General features: G+C 46.1%; 2 protein-coding genes across 2 annotated transcripts; both read left to right on the forward strand.

Moving 5' to 3' along the window:
* Positions 1-1,620: 1,620 nt before the first annotated feature.
* LOC137163327 (olfactory receptor 51G2-like) lies at positions 1,621-2,629 on the forward strand. Its single transcript, XM_067563502.1, has one exon. The coding sequence runs from the start codon at positions 1,694-1,696 to the stop codon at positions 2,627-2,629; it is 936 nt and encodes a 311-aa protein (XP_067419603.1). The 5' UTR covers positions 1,621-1,693.
* Positions 2,630-7,066: 4,437 nt separating this feature from the next.
* On the forward strand, positions 7,067-19,285 carry LOC137163328 (olfactory receptor 52P1-like). The gene is made up of 4 exons (XM_067563504.1): positions 7,067-7,131; positions 11,138-11,285; positions 13,760-13,767; positions 18,313-19,285. Exons 1-4 carry the CDS (start codon positions 7,067-7,069, stop codon positions 19,283-19,285), a joined length of 1,194 nt encoding a protein of 397 aa, XP_067419605.1.
* Positions 19,286-19,674: the final 389 nt, after the last annotated feature.

Genomic DNA, 19,674 nt, shown 5'->3' on the forward strand with positions numbered 1-19,674 from the left:
CCCGTAGTAGCAGAATGACAGGTGTTGGAGTTACTCTTTATTAGATCAGTGGTTTTCAACCTGTGGTCCACAGATACTAAGGGTTTTGAGGACTATGTGTTAGATTTCCAAATGTATTCACACCTTCAATTGAAATTTTGTAGGGGTCTGGAACTGAAAAAAGTTAAAAACCAGTGTAATAGAGTGAGAGGCCAAGCAATGAATATTGTATATGCTTATCCCAAAGCCTGCACCACTCCGCATAAAGGCTGCATATTGACATCACAGAACCCGTAGGGAACCGGTCAGCTATGAACCCAAGGATAGAGGAACTAGTAGTTGTAGAGGATTTCCCAGACTATTCTTTGATGACAAGCTATTGAATGAGGTCTGAGAGGCTGAAATCTTTTCAAGTTCTCCAGAAATCTAGATGTTACTCGCTATGTTTTAGGTTCCCCTCTAACCTGAGAAATCATCCCTAAAAGAAGATTAGGTGGGTAAGAACGGGTTTACAGGTGTGTGCTTGCGGATAGTTCTATAAATGTAATGCCAAATCTTTTCATCATAATACACTTATTACAAACCAAACTTTCGTTACATGCAGGTCTATCAAAAGCAACCAGTAGAGTCGTGATCTTCTCAGAAAGGAGCAGGGGTAACATTACTGCTTAATAGCCTTTGCTTCAGAAAGTATTTCAAATACTCTTTGCAATGGGTTTGTACCATTAATTCTTTCTTCAGAGAACAATTGCATGATATTGTCTCCTGATAAATTACCAGAAGCTGTTCCTTACACTTACAGTCAGGGTCGTGCACACAATAACTCTGCAGTACTTGTGTGAGACTTTCCAAAAAGTCATGAGACAACAGAACCACTGGTCTCTGATTCAGCAAAGAGGAGAGATGAGGTTCAAGAAAGCAGATTACATAGTGGTTTTATGTAATTTACGCCCATCACCTGTTACCTGAGTACAGATGAACTAACTTACACACTCAACTACATATGAGTGAAATCTAATATTTACACTGTTCATTATTTGTGACACCAGCCCCTCTCACTGATGAGATGAAGTAACTGTCTGTATTAGCTTGGAACCTGACAAATATCTACAGAACCCTTGAGTGGGAAGAGGACGGGGTCCTGTGAGGATAAATAGAAGCCTATAGTATGATGGAGCAATTGTTAGGGGTCAGAGTGTATCACGGGGAATGTTTGGTAAGTCAAAGTAAAAAAGCCCAATTCTAATCAAATTTACACCTGTAAATCTGGAGTAACAATGTTGAAGCCAATGTTCCTGAACTCAAAAGTTAGCCAATTATGGTACTCAGGATTTTTTTTTAAAGTCTTGGGAGGGCTATAAGCCTTTCTTATTTACACCACAAAATTTGTCTAACCAGTGCTTGTCAGGAGGAAACTTTCTCCGGGGCTGGTTATCTCACAGCTGTCTAGTGCAGGGCTTCTTCTTCCTCAGAAGCAGCTGTAACTAGCAACTCAATACTGGGATAGATGAACTACGGGTCAGATCAATTCTGGCAATGCCTATCTTCCTATCGGTGGTGTAAATCCAAGAATGTTTTCTGGTCTTCTGTAATTGGGGTCCTGGAAGTCTTGCACTGAGAGCAGAATGATGTCTTGTTCAATATCATCTAGTCTCCTGTTATTTTTCCTTTCAGGAAGTAAAGTTCAATACTTCTCGGACCTGCCCAGTGCATCATGTCAGCTGTCAATGACACCAAATTCCAACCTGCAGTGTTCCTTCTTACCGGAATATTTGGGCAAGAAAACATCCACGTCTGGATTTCTATCCCTTTCTTCTTAATATATGTTACTTCAATATTAGGAAATTCAGTCATTCTGTTCATTATAAAAACAGATCCAACACTCCATGAGCCCATGTACATTTTTCTTTCCATGTTGGCCATCACAGACCTTGGCATACCAATATTCACCATGCCGACAACACTGGCTATATTCTGGTTTAACTCAAGGGAAATAAGTCACGATGCCTGTTTTGCCCAGCTCTTCTTCATCCACTCATTCACATTCACTGAATCCTCTCTGCTCTTGTGCATGGCCTTTGACCGCTTTGTTGCGATCTGTAACCCACTGAGATATGTTTCCATCTTAACAAGGCCCAGAATAGCCAAGATGGGACTGGTGTCTCTGCTAAGAGGGGTGTTTCTAAATTTTCACCTTCCCATTCTCCTGAAACAGTACCGATACTGTCAAGCCAACATCCTCTCCCATTCCTACTGCCTCCACCAGGAGGTCATGACGATGGCTTGTTCTGATATCACAGTCAACATCATCTATGGCTTCTTTGTAACAGTCTCTTCAGTGGGGTTGGACTTGCTGCTTATTCTCATATCGTATGTGATGATTCTCAAAACAGTGCTGAGCATCGCGTCCCACACAGAGTGCCTCAAGGCACTGAACACCTGCGTCTCTCACGTCTGTGTTGTCCTGCTCTTCTACATGCCAGGGATTGCCTTGTCCATGATATACAGATTCATGAAGAGCTCTTCTCCCTTGCTTCAGAATGTCCTGGGCAATGTCTCTATGCTGATCCCACCGCTGATGAACCCAATCGTGTACAGCATGAAAACCAAACACATTCGTGTGAGGATAATAAGGGTGTTCATCAAGTAAAGGGTCAGTTCGACACCCAGCTCCATCGCTGGTCACACGGGAGATGAGCTACTAATCTCCCTCACCAGCATCTAAGGGAGGACAGCGCACTGGGGGAATAGGACTGAGACAGGCAGCAGCATTTACACAGTGACTGTATTTGTGTAGAGCCATGCGATGGGTGGGATGTTATCGCATAAAGAGCTGTAGCAGTGTCAGCTTACACCTCAGAATTGCTGTACCATTGTACATGACCTCTCACTGTCCCATCTCTGGTTTAACACCCAGCAGCCATGAGAAAAGCTGTTTTGCAGTCACAGTCCTGGCCCTTCCTGAGCACTCTGGGTGCTGTGTGATCCATGAGAGTGACACGAGTAGTGGAAGCCAGTGGGATCAGTCAACCCCTTAAAGGTCCTGGGACTTTAGGAGCTGATTGATTGTGAGTTGCCTAAATCCCGGTGCCCTGCCTTACCCACAAGACCTTCCTTCCTTTCCCAAGCCACAGGATGGGAGCAGAAAATTATGATCTGGAAGTAAAAGAGATCAAAACTCTTTTCCTTTTTGTGATCCTGTTGCACACACCTGTGCGTGTTCCTTTCAGATGTAAAAACGTCCAGTCCTTTTGTTGAATCCTCCCAATCTCCTAAATCACATCAACTGGTGGCTGTGGTTTCCACGAGTTAATTATGCATAGTTTAAATAAAATACGAAAAGATCAGACTCACTCGACTGTCCTGAATGTTTTGAGGTTAGAGCAAAATTTGTTATTATTTTTCAGTCTTCTCCAAACTCAGGAGTCTTCCTGGGGACGTCAAGCACACAGAGACGGACGTGATCCCTGGGCACTTACAGGCTAAAATAGGCACCTAGATCTGGTATCTGGTGCATTTAGCAGCATCAAAGTCATGCCCCAGCTAGAAGGTCTAGGTGTGGGATGGGACCCAGCAGTTGGGTATACAAGGATCCCTCACTCAGGGCTTAATGATAAAATCTTGCTCTTTTATAATACGTGTCACCAGGAAATTGATAAATCAATCACCAGGACCAGATGGGATTCACACAATAGTTCTAAAGTAACTCACATGTGAAATTGCAGAACTACTAACTCGTATGTAACATATCTCTTAAATCAGCTTCTGTATCAGCTCATGTGACGCCAAATTTTAACAAAGGCTCCAGAGGCGATCCCTACAATTACAGGTCGGTAAGCCAAACTTTGGTACTAGGCAAATAGGTTGAAACTATAGTAAAGAACAGAATTTTCAGACAGATGGAAGAAGATGATTTCTCGGGGAGGAATCAACATGTCTTCTGTAAAGGGAAATCATGCCTCACCAACCCACAAGAATCCTTTGGGGGAGGTCAACAAGCATGTGGACAAGGGTGATCCACTGGATAAAGTGTACTTAGATTTCCAGAAAGCCTTTGCCAAGGTCCCTCACCAAAGTCTCTTAAGCAAAGTAAGCTGTCTTGGGATAAGAGGGAAGGTCCTCTCCTGCGTCAGCAACTAGATAAAAGTTAGCAAAAAAAGGGTAGGAATAAACGGTCAGTTTTCAGAATGGAGAGATATAAATAGCAGGGGTCTGTACTGGCACCAGTACTGTTTAACATATTCATAAATGATCTGGAAAAAGGATGATACAAAATGATACAAAGTTACTCAAGATAGTTAAGTGCAAAGCACACTGCAAAGAGTTACAAAAGGATCTCACAAAACTGGGGGATTGCTCAACAAAATGGCAGATGAAATTAAATGTTGATAAATGCAAAGTAATGAACATTGGAAAACATAATCCCAACTGCATATAAAATAATGGGGTCTAAATTAGAGATCTGGGAGTCATTGTGGAAAGTTCTCTGTAAACATCCACTGAATGTGCAGCAACAGTCAAAATATCTAACAGAATGCTGAGAATCATTAGGAAAGAGATAGCTAACAAGGAAACTGAGGCACAAGGAGATGAAGTGACTTAGTTACGGTTATCCCACAGGCCAGGGCTGGGATTAGAACACATGGGTTTGTGCACTGCTCTATCCACTAGGTCACACTGTCTCTCTAGATGCAGGCACCACAAGGTAGGATGCCTGTGGCAGCTGTTTAACAGCGCTCACAATTTCTGCACATGAGTTTAACACAAGAGATGAAGTAAATGGCCGGACAGAATCATACCACCTATATAAGGAATAACTTTACTGAAATCAGTGCAGTTGAATAGTGTAAGGTGCAAAGCAGCTGTGCCCTGTCTATGGCAATGACCATCTATCCAAAGTTAGCCTCTGTGGGAAATTCTTGCTTTGTTTTTCCCATTTAGCGGGCACATAGAATCCTATTGGATGATGGACCTGACTCTTCCACAGCCACAGCCCTCATCTTGCCTTATAAACCTGTGTGAATTGGCACAAATGCTACCTAATGGAGCGATGGTGGGGAAAAGGCTAGAGAATAAAACCCTTGTAACTGGCTCCTTCCTATCCCTGTTCCCTACAGGGGAGTGGGCAGCTCTGGGGCAGCGAGAATCCAGCTGGTCCAGCTGGGAGGCTGGTCCTGTGGTTTGGGCTTTGCTCTGCATGTCAGAAGAGCTGGGTTCATTCCCTTGCCCTGTATGATCATGGACAAGCCACTGACTCTCTCTGAGCCTCTGCACAAGCGGTTAATAGCCCTGCCAGGCCCTGCCTCACAGAGGTGGCAGGAGGATGAATACATTCAAGGTGCTCAGATACTCGGCAAGGGAGACCCTGAGATCAGGTCTCTCAGAGTTCACTCCTGACATTTGGCTCTCACACACCACAACCTCCTGTGACAGCTGGCCTCTGGGAATCCCCGTAACTCGAGGCCCTGGGTATCTGGGACAGATGTGGGGGTGCTCCAGGGTCACTGTTGATCTGCTCCCCACAGTGAGTTTTAGGAGCTGGATCTCTGAGAGGAGGGTTGGAGTGTCATGGGGAAGCCAAGGGTTTCAGGCCACGCACTAGACTACTGTGCTCAAGCCACGGGGGCTGAATGGGGCTAACTGACAAAATATGGAGCAACGGCCACGGGGGAGTCATCTTAGATGGCCTGGCTGGGAGAAAGCAGTCTCTGGGAAAAAGTCAGCTTCACCCCTTTGGCCTGTGAAACTGACAGAGCTGAGCACCATGGTGACTGGGCCCAGGCTCACACAGGCAGGCTTTGAGAAAATGCAGCTTTCTGAAGAAAGGGGCAAACAAATGGGAAGGTCTTCTCTCAGAGACACAGGGAAACCAGGCTGGCTCCCAAGAGCTCCTTGTCTTCCCATAAGTTGGTTCTGTTTCTCTATCTCCAGAGCCAAGCCTGTCTAACTTAACCTGTAGTGATGCATGAGATAGATGAGTGCAGACATGTAACAGCTGCTTGTTGTTTTATAACCATTTCCTCTAATGCTTTGTGCTGTCTGCTAATAAACCTACATCTTTAAAGGAGGCTGGTGGTGACAGTGTAGCTCTGGTCACGAGCACTCGAAAGGAAGAGACTCAGGTGTCCAGTTGGACCTGCATGGTGATAAGCATTTGGCATAGATGATTTGTTGTACCCAGCTCAAAAGTGGGACAATTGTGACATTCCACCCCAAGACAGGAAAATATCTGGGTTAGAGGATAAAGAGAACATATGTTCTGCTTTTACTGAGATAATCCCAATTCTTCTTGGCCAGCCTATCTTCCTGTGGAGTGCATTGAAGTATTCAGAGTAGCAAATTTTTGAAATTGCATCTCAGATATCCATCTGCTCAGGGTAATGATTCATAGAATTTAAGGCCGGAAGGGACCATTAGACCATCTAGTCTGACCTCCTGTAATTCAGAGCCTACAGAATTTCTCCCATTTACCCCCATATGAGCCCAATCACTTGGTTTGATTAAACTTAACTTGTTCATCTATAAAGCTTCTTTTCCAGGAAGGCATCGAGACTTCATTTGGAGATATCAGGACAATTCACCATCTCCCTTGGGAGTTTGGTCCACTGGTTAATCATCACTGTTAAAAATGTGAGACTAATTTCCACATATAAGTTCTCTAGCATCAGTTTTGCAGGCGCTCTTTCTTGTTATACCTTTTCCTGATAAATTAAATAGCCCTTTAGGACTTGTATTTCGTCCCTGAGGAGGTGGGTGTACCCGGTAATCAAGTCAGCGCTCAGTCTTCCTTTGCATAAGCTAAGAAGGTTCAGCTCTTGAAGACTGTCATTGTAAGGTATTTTCTCCAGCTCTTCAATCATTTTGTGGCTCCTTCTGCATCCTCTCCACTTTTTCCGTTTTTTTTTTTTATTTTTTATTTTTGCATATCGGACTGAGTGCAGTATTCCAGCATTGGTCTCACCAATGTCATCTACAGAAGTAAAATCACCTCCCTATTTCTATTTCCAACACATCTGTATATACAGCAAAGGGTAAGTTGGAAAAGACACAAGAGGAGAAAGAGCTGGTTGTATTAGTCAGTGCCAGAATGACTGTGAGCCATCAATGTGATGCAGCTGTGAACAAGGCAAACGAGCTCCTCGAATGCATCAGGTGAGACAGGGAAGTATTAATATAATGATACAAGGCATGTGTGAGCCCTGCTGTGGAAAACTCTTTGAAATTCTGGTCACTGATATTCATAAACATGAACTCGGACTTGCCCAGGTGCAGAGAAGGGCTCCTGGAATAGTCAGAGCAATGGAGAACCTATCTTACTAGGAGAATGGTTGTTAATGTCAGCATGATTAGCTGCAAGCGGCCCCCTCCACAGCCACTATCCCCCAGAGAGGAAGGATGCATCAGTGGTCAAAGTGCTTGCCGGGACTACGAAGAACTGGCTTCAAAACAAATTTTGAAGGCCTCACGAGGGTGGTGAAGGTGTCCATGTTCCCTTCTCGGCATTTTTCCACAAACTGTGAACCACGCAGTCTTGAAAATGAGATGCTTTAAAAGGCCCCAAAACTTCTGGGGGCTGTCCCGCCGCCGCCAGAACATTCCCATTGGTGCACCAATCCCAGCTCTTGGCGTGAAACACCTGCCAATTTGAGGAGGGGTCGCACCGACCGCTTCCAGTCATGTGACCATCTGGGATCTAATCCTGCTCTCAGGGTGAAACCCTCTCCCATTGGTGGGGAGCGAGTGAGGGGTGTTCTCAGAGGGCGGTCACACCATCTGCTTCCTGTCAGGTGCCCCATCTTGACCAAGAAGTCATAACCCGAGGAGGGACCACATGTCAGGTGAGTGGATGGGGCGGGACTTCCGGTGACAGAGGTGGGTAAGGCGGGACTTCCGGTCACGGGACTGTTGATTGAAGGGCAGAGGAGGTGGGCCTTTTGTTCACGTGATGTTTGATTGAAGATAAGGCCTTTGTACTACTAGTGACTCTGAATAAAATTTGGGGGTTGTGGTGGAAAATCAACTGAACAATGGCCCCTAATGCAATACTGCAGCCAAAAAAGCTAATGTGATGTGGGATGTATAAGCAGGGAATCTTCAGGTATGAGTAGAGAGGTTATTTTACCTGTGTATTTTGCATTGGGGTGAGGACTGCTGGAATATTGTGTCCAGTTCTCGTGTCCACAATTCAAGAAGGATGTTGATACATTAAAGATGTGTTAGAGAAGTGCCAGAACAGTGATCAAAGGATTAGAAAACATGCCTTCTAGAGGTAGACTCAAGGTGCTCAATCTATTTCCGTGAACAAAGAGACTTGATCACAGTCTGTGAGCACCTGCATGAGGAACAAATGTTTAACAACAGGCCCTTCAATCTAGCAGAGAAAATTATAACACAACCCAATGACTGGAATCTGGAAATAATTTGCACTATTTCCTATTTTTCTTAAAGGCCCTTGTTATGGGATCTAGAATCTGCATGGGAATCTCAGACTTCAAATTTCTTCTAAAAGATTTTTTAAAATAAGTTGGAGAAAATCAGAAAACATGATGCAGGTGACTCAAAAACCAGAGGCAAATGAAAAAGAACCCCAAATTAGTATATCTTAAAATCTGGCTATTTTAAACCTATCCTATTATTTTTGGTGGTGTGACCCATAATACTTGAATGGGGCTAGTGATTCTGCAGACCTAATTTAAAAGATATGCTCTAGTTGAGCCCCAAAGCACTCGGTCAGCCCCAGAATTTGCTGAGTAAAACTCTCTGGCCTGTGTCGTGCACAATCTCAGTACAGATGACTGAGATGGAGTTTTCTGGCCTTAATACCATTGAATGTGGATGCACAAAGTCTGACATCCCACAGGTCACTGGCCAATGGAAAATGGTAGATTTGACCCTGTGGTATCTCACATTTCCTGCCTGGAATAATTCCAGTAGTTTTCTTGGCAGGGTACAAGGGAAAAAGGAATGTGTCCTCTATCCCCCAGTGAGTTCTTGAAAGCTATAGACCTATTATCCGATGTTCCAATATGAGGGTCTGGAGCTGCCAGTACTGATGCAATGTACTTGGGAAATATTTACAGACTATATACCCCCTAGAGACATTGAGGGACTGATTCTGATAACACTCAGAGTGATACCAATAACTAGACTCGATTTCATTGCAGGCTTCTGTAAAGGCCTCTGGACAATAGCATAACATCCCACACATGTCAGCTTCCAACAACAGCAGCTTCAGTGCTTCCACCTTCATCTTGATTGGAGTCCTAGGTCTCAAAGCAGCCCATGTCTGCCTGGTGATCCTTCAGTGCTCATTGTACCTGTTCTCTGTCCTCAGGAATTTTAACATTGGTTGTATCAGTAAAGCTGAGGAAAGCCAGCAAGCCAAGTTTGAATGGATTAGTGGAGTACCAGAGGCTGCATGGGGTTGCAATACGGCTCAAGTTTGGGCTGGCTCCTCCTCCATCAGGCCAACAGAAAGGGGCTCCACTGTTAGGAAACTCAGCTCTGGCGTGTGGTCCAGCAACATGAGTAAGAGAGGCACAGGGTTTGAACAAGAGCTGGGCTGGAAAACAGAGGATGTTACCCCACGAAAAAATTTGACCCACAGTAAAATGGATGCATGGTCCCCTCGTTATTCCTCTGGGAGATGGGAAGGAACATCCCCTACTAGAACATTGTTAGGGAAATTTCCAGGTAGGAGTTCTGTGGAATCTTCTTTCCTAGTCTGCACCCTGGGTTTGAAATGCAGGAAAGGGGGCTGCCAGGGAGAAAACTGACCCTACATAATTATTATTAGTCTATTTTACTGAACTGCAGCAAGATTACAACTGCAAAACACCATCAGTACCACTCGGCTTTCCTCCTCTGGGCCATACGCACAGCGCTGACAGCCTGGATTGCAGGAATAGAGCCTGCGCCAGGGCTTGTGCTGCTGTCCAGTGTGGTGGCATCACCGAACATCCCCTGGGATTGGGTTTTCTGCAGTTTGCCATTGGCCGTGACAGGGTTAAAGCTGACACACACTGAACCAGTCAGCTGAGGGTCCCAGGTGGCCAAGTGGACCCCAAGGAAATGGGCAAACATGCTTCATAAGGACACTTGCACCCTGTCTGAGCAGACACTGCCTGCTGCCCGTGCAGGCTTTCCGCTGCCTCCTTCTCCTTTAGGTTGCATATCTCTGTTGGCAGTTGCTCCCCTTCTTGCAGGCATTGGGTACATTGGCAGGTTTCTCTGTCTTTAAATCTTTCAAACGCCAAGGGAAGGGTAAAGGCTGCCAGCTGTTGACATGGGCAGATGTTCTGTGCAGCGGCAGCTGACTCTGCTGGGCTGTGGGTGTGACTCAGTGACAGGGGCTGGAGATCAGGCAGCACTAGGTAGCTGGGTATCTCTTCACTATATCTGCTCAGGAATGTGAAAACCTCGATTCCCTGAGTCAGGATTTCTCAACTGATGCCATTTCCAGAGGTGCCGTGTGCTATGCAATGGAGAATAGCCCATGGAATATCAGTGAGTAGTTCCCAAAACACCTCAGGTATATTTGCTCCTGGAAATTTAATGAGCAAATCTGTCTTCAAAGCTTTCATTCTCTGGTCAATTGTGAAGGCAGGAATTCAGAGCTGTGTTGCTTTGTGGTAACAGGTCAGACAATGCACATGGAATAGTTTTGTGTCCTGACTGGATGAGGGCTCCAGCATTTCTGCCCTGTAGAACTCCCTCAAAGTTAAAGGGCATGCTGCATCTGTGTCCCCTCTCTGGTTTCCAAATATGAGATGTCAGCCTCATCCCGTTCCCTCTCCTGCGGTGGAATCCCACCATTCTCTCACACTCGGCCTGGGCCCGGGGCTACAGCACATTGAGATCCAAACTGGTTTGCCCAGCAGCAGCAGGTTCCATTCCCATAGTTCTTCCTTTTGAGAGTCTGTGACCTGTGGTGGGGAGTGACCAGGCAGTCTTCCTGAACCAAAGTATTGTTCAGTCTGGTCTGTAGGAATAAAGCATCACATAAGACAGGGGTGGGGAACCTCCGGCCCGCGGGCGGGCGGGAAGTGCGCGCCGCCGAAACCCTGCCGCCGTCTGCCCATTTTCGGCGGCGGCGGGAGCTCAGTGGTTACTGGTCCACGGCACCCCGCGGACACTGTAAAACCGCCCTGCCGAAAAGACGGAAACGGCGGCGGCATTTCGGCGGCGGGGTGGAGTCGGCGGCGGCGCGGTTCCGTAACAGTTCCCGCCGCCGAAACCCTGCCGCCGTTTGCGCCTTTTCGGCGGCGGCGGGGAGAATTCGGCGGCGGATTGGCCCGCGAATGCAGGTACCAATGTCAAAATGGCCCTTGGCAGGGAAAAGGTTCCCCACCCCTGACATAAGAGAATAAAAGATTTTTAAAATAACATTGAATCATAGAGTCATAGGGATGGAAGGGACCTCGAGAGGTCATCTAGTCCAGTCCCCTGCACTCATGGCAGGACTAAGTGAAATCTAGACCATCCCTGACAGGTGTTTGTCTATCCTGCTCTTAAAAATCTCCAATGATGGAGACTCCACAACCCTCTTAGACAATTTACTTCACTGATTAACCACCCTGACAGTTAGGAAGTTTTTCCTAATGTCCAACCTAAACCTCCCTTCCTGCAGTTTAAACCCATTGCTTCTTATCCTGTCCCCAGAGGTTCAGAAGAACAATTTTTCTCCCTTCTCCTTGTAATAACTTTTTATGTACTTGAAGGCTGTTATCATGTCACCTCTCAGTCTTCTCTTACCCAGGCTAAACAAACCCAGTTCTTTCAGTCTTGTCTCATAGGTCATGTTTTCTAGACCTTTCATCATTTTTGTTGCTCTTCTCTGGACTTTCTCCAATTTGTCTACATCTTTCCTGTAATGTGGCACCCAGAACTGGACACAATACTCCAGCTGAGGCCTAATCAGCGCAGAGAAGAGTGGAAGAATTACTGCTCATGTCTTACTTACAACACTCCTGCTATTACAGCCCAGAATTATGTTCACTTTTTTGCAACAGGATTACACTGTTGACTCATATTTAGCTTGTGGTCCACTATGACCCCCAGATCCCTTCTGCAGTACTCCTTCCTAGGCAGTCATTGCCCATTTTGTGCGTGTACAACTGATTGTTCCTTCTTAAATGGAGTACTTTGAATTTGTCCTTCTTGAATTTCATCCTATTTATCTCAGACCAATTCTCCATTCAGGAGCGCCCCCACCCATCGTGCTGCCCTGAGACAGAACACAGCAAAGTGTGTGAGTGAGAGTCACACACACAGGAGTCATGACAAGAGACTCAGGCCCAGGGATTCCCTCATCCAGGGCTTAATAATCAAACCTAGCTCTTATCTAGCACTTGTCATCAAGAGATTGGCAAATTAAACAGTAATACATGGGCACAGGACCACATGGGATTCACCCAAGAGTTCTGAAGTTTCACTCAAACATAAAATTGTAGAACCACTGATTGTGGTATGTAACTTATCCTTTCAATCAGCTTTTGTAGCAGATGACTTGGGGATAGTTAATGTGATGGCAATTTTTTAAAAATGCTCCAGAGGCGATGCTGGCAATTATATACCATGAAGCCCAACTTTGGTACAAGGCACATTGTTTGAAACTATAGTAAAGAACAGAATTATCAGACACATAGAGGAGCACGATGTCTTGGGGAAGAGTCAACATGGTTTATGTAAAGGGAACTCACAGTTGACTAATAGGGAAGAATTTGCAGGAGAAGTAGAAGTGGACGGTAACCTGGGCAGCAGTGACCATGAGAAGGTCCAGTTCAGCATCCTGACAAAAGGAAGAAAGGAGAACAGCAGGATACAGATCCTGGGCTTCAGAAAAGCAGACTTTGATTCTCTCAGGGAGCTGATGGGCAGGATCCCCTGGGATGCTCATATGAGGGGGAAAGGAGGCCAAGAGAGCTGGCTGTATTTTAAAGAAATCATACTGAGTGCGCAGGAACAAACAATACTGATGTGCAGAGAGAATAGCAAATATTGTAAGCAACCAGCTTTTCTGAACAAAGAAGTCCATTTGAATGTGGATGGACAATGGACACCTAACTTGCCTCTGAACATCTCTCTGCACCCTCCACACCTCAATAACAGCCTGTACAGTCACTGTAGATGGGATAAAGAGACAAAGACCATCAGTCCACAGGCTTCAGGGTACGTGCTTCCCTATGGCAGGATATTGCACCATGAGGGTTGATGACTAAGCTGGGACAATCTGGGACAGGCTAGCAGATGGGAGGGACTGTTACTCTGTGTGGAAATCCTATGATTGAAACAAGGATGAGCAAGAGCCTGTCCACGTGCACGTCACGATCTCAGGGATTCAGCACAGGGCTCATCAGCCGGGAGTAGCAGCAGATGCTCTGATTCTATGACAATGAGCAGCAGCACAGAAATGCTGATAGGTAAATGAGTACGTCTAACCCTTAGCTCTTCTTTTCTCTCTGGGGTTTTAGCAGTGCAGGACAACTCTAGCAAGTCTGCAAGTCTCAGTTAGCCCTGACAATCTGAGCTTCTGTTAACGGTGAATCATTTCTTCACTCCCAGGGGAGGCTCTTACACTAAAATTCACCAGGGTCTGTTTTCAGCTCTTCCCACTGCTCATGGAGCTCAGGGAATCCTCCCGTAGTCCTGGCCAGCCTGAGACTCCACAGGGACTGCACAGGGGCTTCATAAAGGTCCCTGTCCAGCACTGTGACTTTCAGACGTGAGATTCGTACACTGATTTTCAGGTCGCAGTACGGAGATTTCCTCTCTGCTGCAGGGATTCCGGTGAGTTGCCTGTTTTTCTAATAAACTTAGTGCTAAGGGCTCAGGAAGAGTTCAAATGAAGAACAATCTGGGCAGGAATTCTCCAGCATGTAGACTGGAACTGTTTAGTATTGTCAGAAACTCCATGGGATTTAAATAGGGAGCTAAAGATTTATTGTAAGTCGTTTAGATAAATATTTGTTTTAAGATCATTTCCTTGTCTCCTATAGTCTCTTTCTAACTCTTATCTTCTTTTTTGGTGTGTGTGGTTTTTTTCTGGTTCTCTCAAATTTTCCAATGTTCATTCAACACTTCACTGCCAAGTTAATACATGCAGTCAAAGACTCTGCAGTGGGTACGTGTGATAGCTGAGATTTCACAACATGAATGTATCACACAGGCCTTTACAGACTAGCCAGATTCTGCTCTCACCTTCTGCCTTCAGTGGCTCACTCCAGATTGACACTAGCATTACTGAGAGAAAAATCAGGGCCACTGTCTTTTGAAATCCCCATCTTTCATGCCCTGGTCTCAGGACGCCACATAAACTGGGCGTCTTCCTTCAGACTCTTTCAGCACTGTAACAGAATAGCTCTCGCTGCTGCAGGACCTGAAGTCATGATTTTTACAACAGGGAGCCTAAAGTACCACACTCAGGGTGAAATCTTGGTCCCATTTACATCAATTCAAAATTTCCGTCAGGGCCAGGATTTCACCCTAAATCCACATTTAGGGATTTAAATAAATGGCCTGTTTTTCACCTGCCGTGAGCCTCCTGTGACTCCTACTGGAGTCGTCCTGTGGCCTCTAAGGATGGGTGAGCTCATCTGGACCAGAGAAGAACTGAGAGGAGAGTAGCTGAAATCTTAAACTCAGAGTTTAGAGGTTCAAAACAATTAGAGATAAAATTTGGGTGTGGTGGGTCTGCTCCATCTGTTCCCCTGTGTCTCTGGTTCCATAAAGGATGAGAAACACCAAAATGCAGTAAAAAGAAAAGCATGCCTCTGACTTAGAGGAAAGCAGGCAGTATTGGAAATTTTACTGGGGGAGATCCAGGCACACACAGTGGCGGGACGTATCCTGTCCAGATCGCAGTGGCACAGAGTCCTGAAACAGGGCAAAATAAGGAACGGACATCCTGCCTAATTCACACAACAAAGAGGTGTAACTAGCCTCCTGCCTCCTGGGCAAGGTGTGTCTCCAGACTGTAATGTAATGTGGACACACTGCAGTAGATTGTCTCTGACACCTACCTCCATCCAGCCCATCCCTTCTCTTGTGATCAGTCCTACAACAGCCACGTGGCAGCTTCAGCAATTGCCAACACGGAAAAGTAACAACAGGAAGTTGTGTCTGGGTTTCTAACTGGCAGGAATATGCTAAAGCTTTCTGTCGTTTTGAGGAAGTTACTCACGCTGGCTCCTTTCAGTCTGCATGTTCTCTCTCCCCTCCCCTAGGGTCTGTCTCTCTCTCCTTCCCTGCACACACTGAGCTGCTCCTGGGATTCCCTTCACCCCTGGACAAGCTGTGCAGGCTCCTCCTCCATCCCCCCTTTCCCCAGCGCAGCCAGAACCAGAATTTAACCTAGGCTGTGCTGATATTTCTATGATCTGTCACTGTGTGGTGTGTCCAGCACCTGGTGTTGGTCCTGGGTGACTGAGATCATTGTGTAGCAGGACAAAGGGCTGTGGGAGTTATTAGGAGGCTGTAAATGGACAGGCGGGCAGCACTGCTGAAATTCAGTTTTTCTTCTGATGGTTGATCCCAGGCCAGTGCTGGGAGCTTTTCTGGGCCCGAGTGTGTCTGGGCTGCCCTCAGGGCCTCCTTCCCCTGGCGAGACAGAGAATTGCAGCCTGGGTGTCACAACCTTTACTCATTTTTTTTCCATTTTTTTAATGGTTGTTGAATGTTAATTATGCAACTTCAGGTATTTCCACAGTGGAAAGAACCATTGATCTTTGCTCTGCAGCTGGTTCCATCTCCCATCGGGTCTGACCCCGTCTATAATCGCCTTCCCCATCCCAGGCTGCCCCGATTCGAACACTCTGCTGGGTATCAGTGTCTTCTCCAGTCTTCCCAGTTATCTGTGGCCCCCCACAGCCTCCGAACCACCCCAAGCTCACCACAGCTCTTCCTCTGCAGGGGTGAGGAGCCCCTGTCACCCCTGTCCCTTGTCTAGGGGGATCAGTGATGGTTTATCTCCGGTGAGAACATCATACCCTGAGTAGCAGATGCCAAGGCACCTGTGCTGTGCTGCTGCTCTTGTTGCATGCACACACACTGCGTTGGGCTTCGGGGCCAGCTACACAGCAACAACGAGCAAGCTGAGAAGTGTGCACAGGATATAATGAGAGTTGGGAATTCTGGGTTATGTCAGTGTTAGGTAAATGCAGCTGCCACATGCAGGCGACACCCTGGCCAACACAGTGAGCCAGTGGAACACAGACGCTAAACCCGGCACTCTCTGGGATCATTTGTTAGCCAGCTCTGCTGGACCATTAATGGGACAGTTGTACATACATTCCTCAGGGCAGAGATTTTATGGGGTCATGTCAGTATTTCTCTCATCTGAAATATTCATCCATGCCGTGTCTCATGGGATTCCTCAGCCCTGTGAAAAAGACACCAGAGTATTATTTTCAAGGCTCCAAAGTCACATGAGATTTTTTCCTCCTAGGGCTAAATTCAGCATTGTCATGAGGAAAAAAAATGCCTTCAGTAAAGTCAGGAACCACCTTGCAGTCAAAATGCCTCCTGCTGATTCCTGTATGCACTGCAGGGACGTGTTCACTATTTCCCAGGCCAGAAGACACCACTGTGATCATCTAGTCTGACCTCCTGTATAGCACAGCCAGAGACCTGCTCAAAGGAATTCCTAGAGCAGAGCTTATAGAGAAACATCGACCTTGGTTCTCAGTGATGGTTCTCAGAAATTCTCAGTGATGGAAAATCTGCCATGACCCTTGGTAAATTGCTGCAATGGTTAATTACTCTCTTGGTAAATTGTTAATTATTCTCAATGGAGGTGTTAGACCTTTCTAGGCTAGCCTGAAAAGCCCATTCTTCAATATTTCTTACCTATGTGGCTATTTGTAGACTGTGATCAAATCACCCCTAAACCATCTATCTTAGACTCAAAGAGCTCAGTCTACTTAGTCTATCACTGTAAGGCAGGATTTCTAATCTTTACAGATTCTTCTGGCTCTTCTCTGAATCCTCTTCAGTGTATCAACATCTAATTTTAATTGTGGACACCAGAACTGGACACATTAGTCCAGCAGCAGTTGCATTCTGTCAAGGAAAGAGGTAAAACAACTTCTCTACCTCAACGTGAGATTCCCTGTTTATCATCCCAGGATCACTTTAGCTCTTTTGGCCACAGGCTCACACAGGGACCTTATGTTTAGCTAATTATTACATTACTCTCCCAAAATCTTGTTCACAGACACTGCTCCCCACGATGGAGTCCCCCATTGTGTAAGTATCATCTTCCTTCTTTGTTCATAGACACATACATCTACAGAGCTGTATTAGAACACAGATTGTTTGCTTCGACCCAGTTTACCTACCAGTCCAGATCGCTGTGAATCAGTCACCCGTCCTCTTCATTATTTACCATCTCCCAATTTTTGTGGGATCTGCAAACTTTATCAGTATTCAAGCATGAGAAGGGTAAGGAGCTGGTGTTGTTGTAGAGTGTCTCTGCTTACCCTTGTCAGGTAGGAAGGCAGAATATTTCCCCCCCCCCAATGGACATACATTTCACTTATTGACTTTGAACATCATCTATCATCATCATCTCTTATCATCATCATCTCTTATCACTGTGCTTCATTAGCTCCCTCTGAGGACATCTCTTGACTGGACTATGGCCTAAATAATTTGGTGCCATCTGCAAATCATGGAATCATAGAAAATTAGGGTTGGAATGGACCTCAGGAGGTATCTAGTCCAACCCCCTGCTCAAAGCAGGACCAACCCCAACTAAATCATCCCAGCCAGGGTTTTGTCAAGCCGTCCTTTAAAAATCTCTAATGGAGGAGATTCCACCACCCTCCTAGGTAACCCATTCCAGTGCTTCACCACTCTCCTAGAGAAAAACGTTTTCGTAATATCCAATCTAGTCCTCCCCCACTGCAACTTGAGACCATTGCTTCTAGTTCTTATATCTGGCACCACTGAGAACAGCCTAGCTCCATCTTTCCAGGATCCCCCCTTCAGGCAGTTGAAGGCTGCTATCAAATCCACACTCATTCTTCTCTTCAATAAATTGAACAAATGTAGTTCCCTCTGCCACTCCTCATAAGTCATGTGCTCCAGCCCCGTAATCATTTGCATTGCCATCTGCAGGACTCTTTCCAATTTGTCCACATCCTTCCTCTAATGGGGGACCCAAAACTGGAAACAATACTCCAAATGTGGCCTCACCAGTGCCGAATAGAAGGGAATAATGTTGCCACCTCACTGCTCCCTCCCTTCCTAGATTATTAGTAACTATAAAATATTTACCATGATATTTGTTGCCAAGTGCCTAACACCCCTTGCTGTGTTTTTCTCCCTCCACAGGCATCCTGAGAGTTATCAGTGCTGTGATCATCTCATGGAGGTTTTCAATCTCACGCCCTCTGACCCGTCAACATTCATCCTAAACGGCATCCCGGGGCTGGAAGCTGCCCACATCTGGATTTCCATCCCTTTCTCTATGTTCTACATCTTCATCCTGTTGGGAAATTTCACTATACTCTTTATTGTTTGCAAAGAGGAGACCCTGCACAAGCCCATGTTCCTGCTGATCTGCATGCTGGCGCTCACAGACATCGGCCAGACTACCTGCATTGTGCCAAAGGCACTGTGCATATTTTGGTTCCATTCCAAAAGCATCACTGTGGAGGGCTGCCTCACACAAATATTCTTCCTTTACGTGCTTGGTGTTACGAACTCAACCATCCTCATGATAATGGCCTTTGATCGCTACGTCTCCATATGTCACCCTCTGAGATATGCCACCATCCTCACCAACGCACGAATCGTTAAGCTAGGGCTAATGGGTTTGATAGGAGCTGTTCTCTTGATTCTGCCAGAGCCCCTGCTACTGCGGAGGCTGCCATTCTGCGCCAATCACGTTATCACCCACACATACTGTGAGCACATTGCTGTGGTGAAGATGTCGTGTGGGGACACCACAGTCAACCAGGTGTACAGCCAGGTGATATTATTAGTGATCATCGGGTTAGACCTGTTACTCATTGGCCTGTCCTATGGGCTGATCATCAGGGCTATCCTCAGGATCTCTCTCAAAAAAGTCCACCGGAAAGCCCTCAGCACCTGCACACCCCACATCTGTGTGTTGGTTATGGGTTGTACTACCAGCCTCTTCTCTTCTCTGATGCACAGGTATGGTCAGAGCATCGCTGCTCATGTTCACATCCTCTTAGCCAACCTCTATCTCCTTGTGCCCCCCATGTTCAACCCTATCATTTATGGGGTCAAAATCAAAGAGCTTCGTGACAAAGTGGGAAAATACACCTGTAGAATGTGATCGCCTGGGGCCACTGACATTAAACCTGTATGACAGGAGGGGGGAAGGATGTCTCCTCATTAATCAAGGGTGCTTTGTCTCAATTTCTCTGAGTTCTGCCTTCTTGGCAGTTCACACTCTGAGAAGTTCCTCACACCAGATGTCTTTTCACTCCATCACCAAGTACTACTCTCTCCAACCATCACCTGATCTCTTTTTGAGTCGTCACCCATCATCCCGCACCCCCACACACCCTGTCACTCTGCCTTTCCATGACTTCCCAACCACCAGCACTGGTGGCATCTCATATGCTCTCAGACCTATTTGCCATCAGTATGGTTGCTGATTCTCACCATTCCTCACCCTCCTCCATCTTTCATTCTTTTGCCTCTCTCTGCCATCAAAAGGTA

The sequence above is a fragment of the Emydura macquarii genome, unplaced genomic scaffold (assembly GCF_026122565.2).
Source record: "Emydura macquarii macquarii isolate MOO-44397 ecotype Brisbane River unplaced genomic scaffold, CSIRO-AGI_Emac_v2 contig_2523, whole genome shotgun sequence".
NCBI lineage: Eukaryota > Metazoa > Chordata > Testudines > Chelidae > Emydura > Emydura macquarii.

Excerpts from the sequence above, each read along its gene's own strand:
- LOC137163327 (XM_067563502.1), top strand. The coding sequence starts at position 1,694 with ATGTCAGCTGTCAATGACACCAAATTCCAACCTGCAGTGTTCCTTCTT.
- LOC137163328 (XM_067563504.1), top strand. The coding sequence starts at position 7,067 with ATGACTGTGAGCCATCAATGTGATGCAGCTGTGAACAAGGCAAACGAG. Across the intron at positions 7,132-11,137 it reads GAGCTCCTCGAATGCATCAG|ACGGAAACGGCGGCGGCATT; the intron begins GTGAGACAGGGA and ends CCTGCCGAAAAG.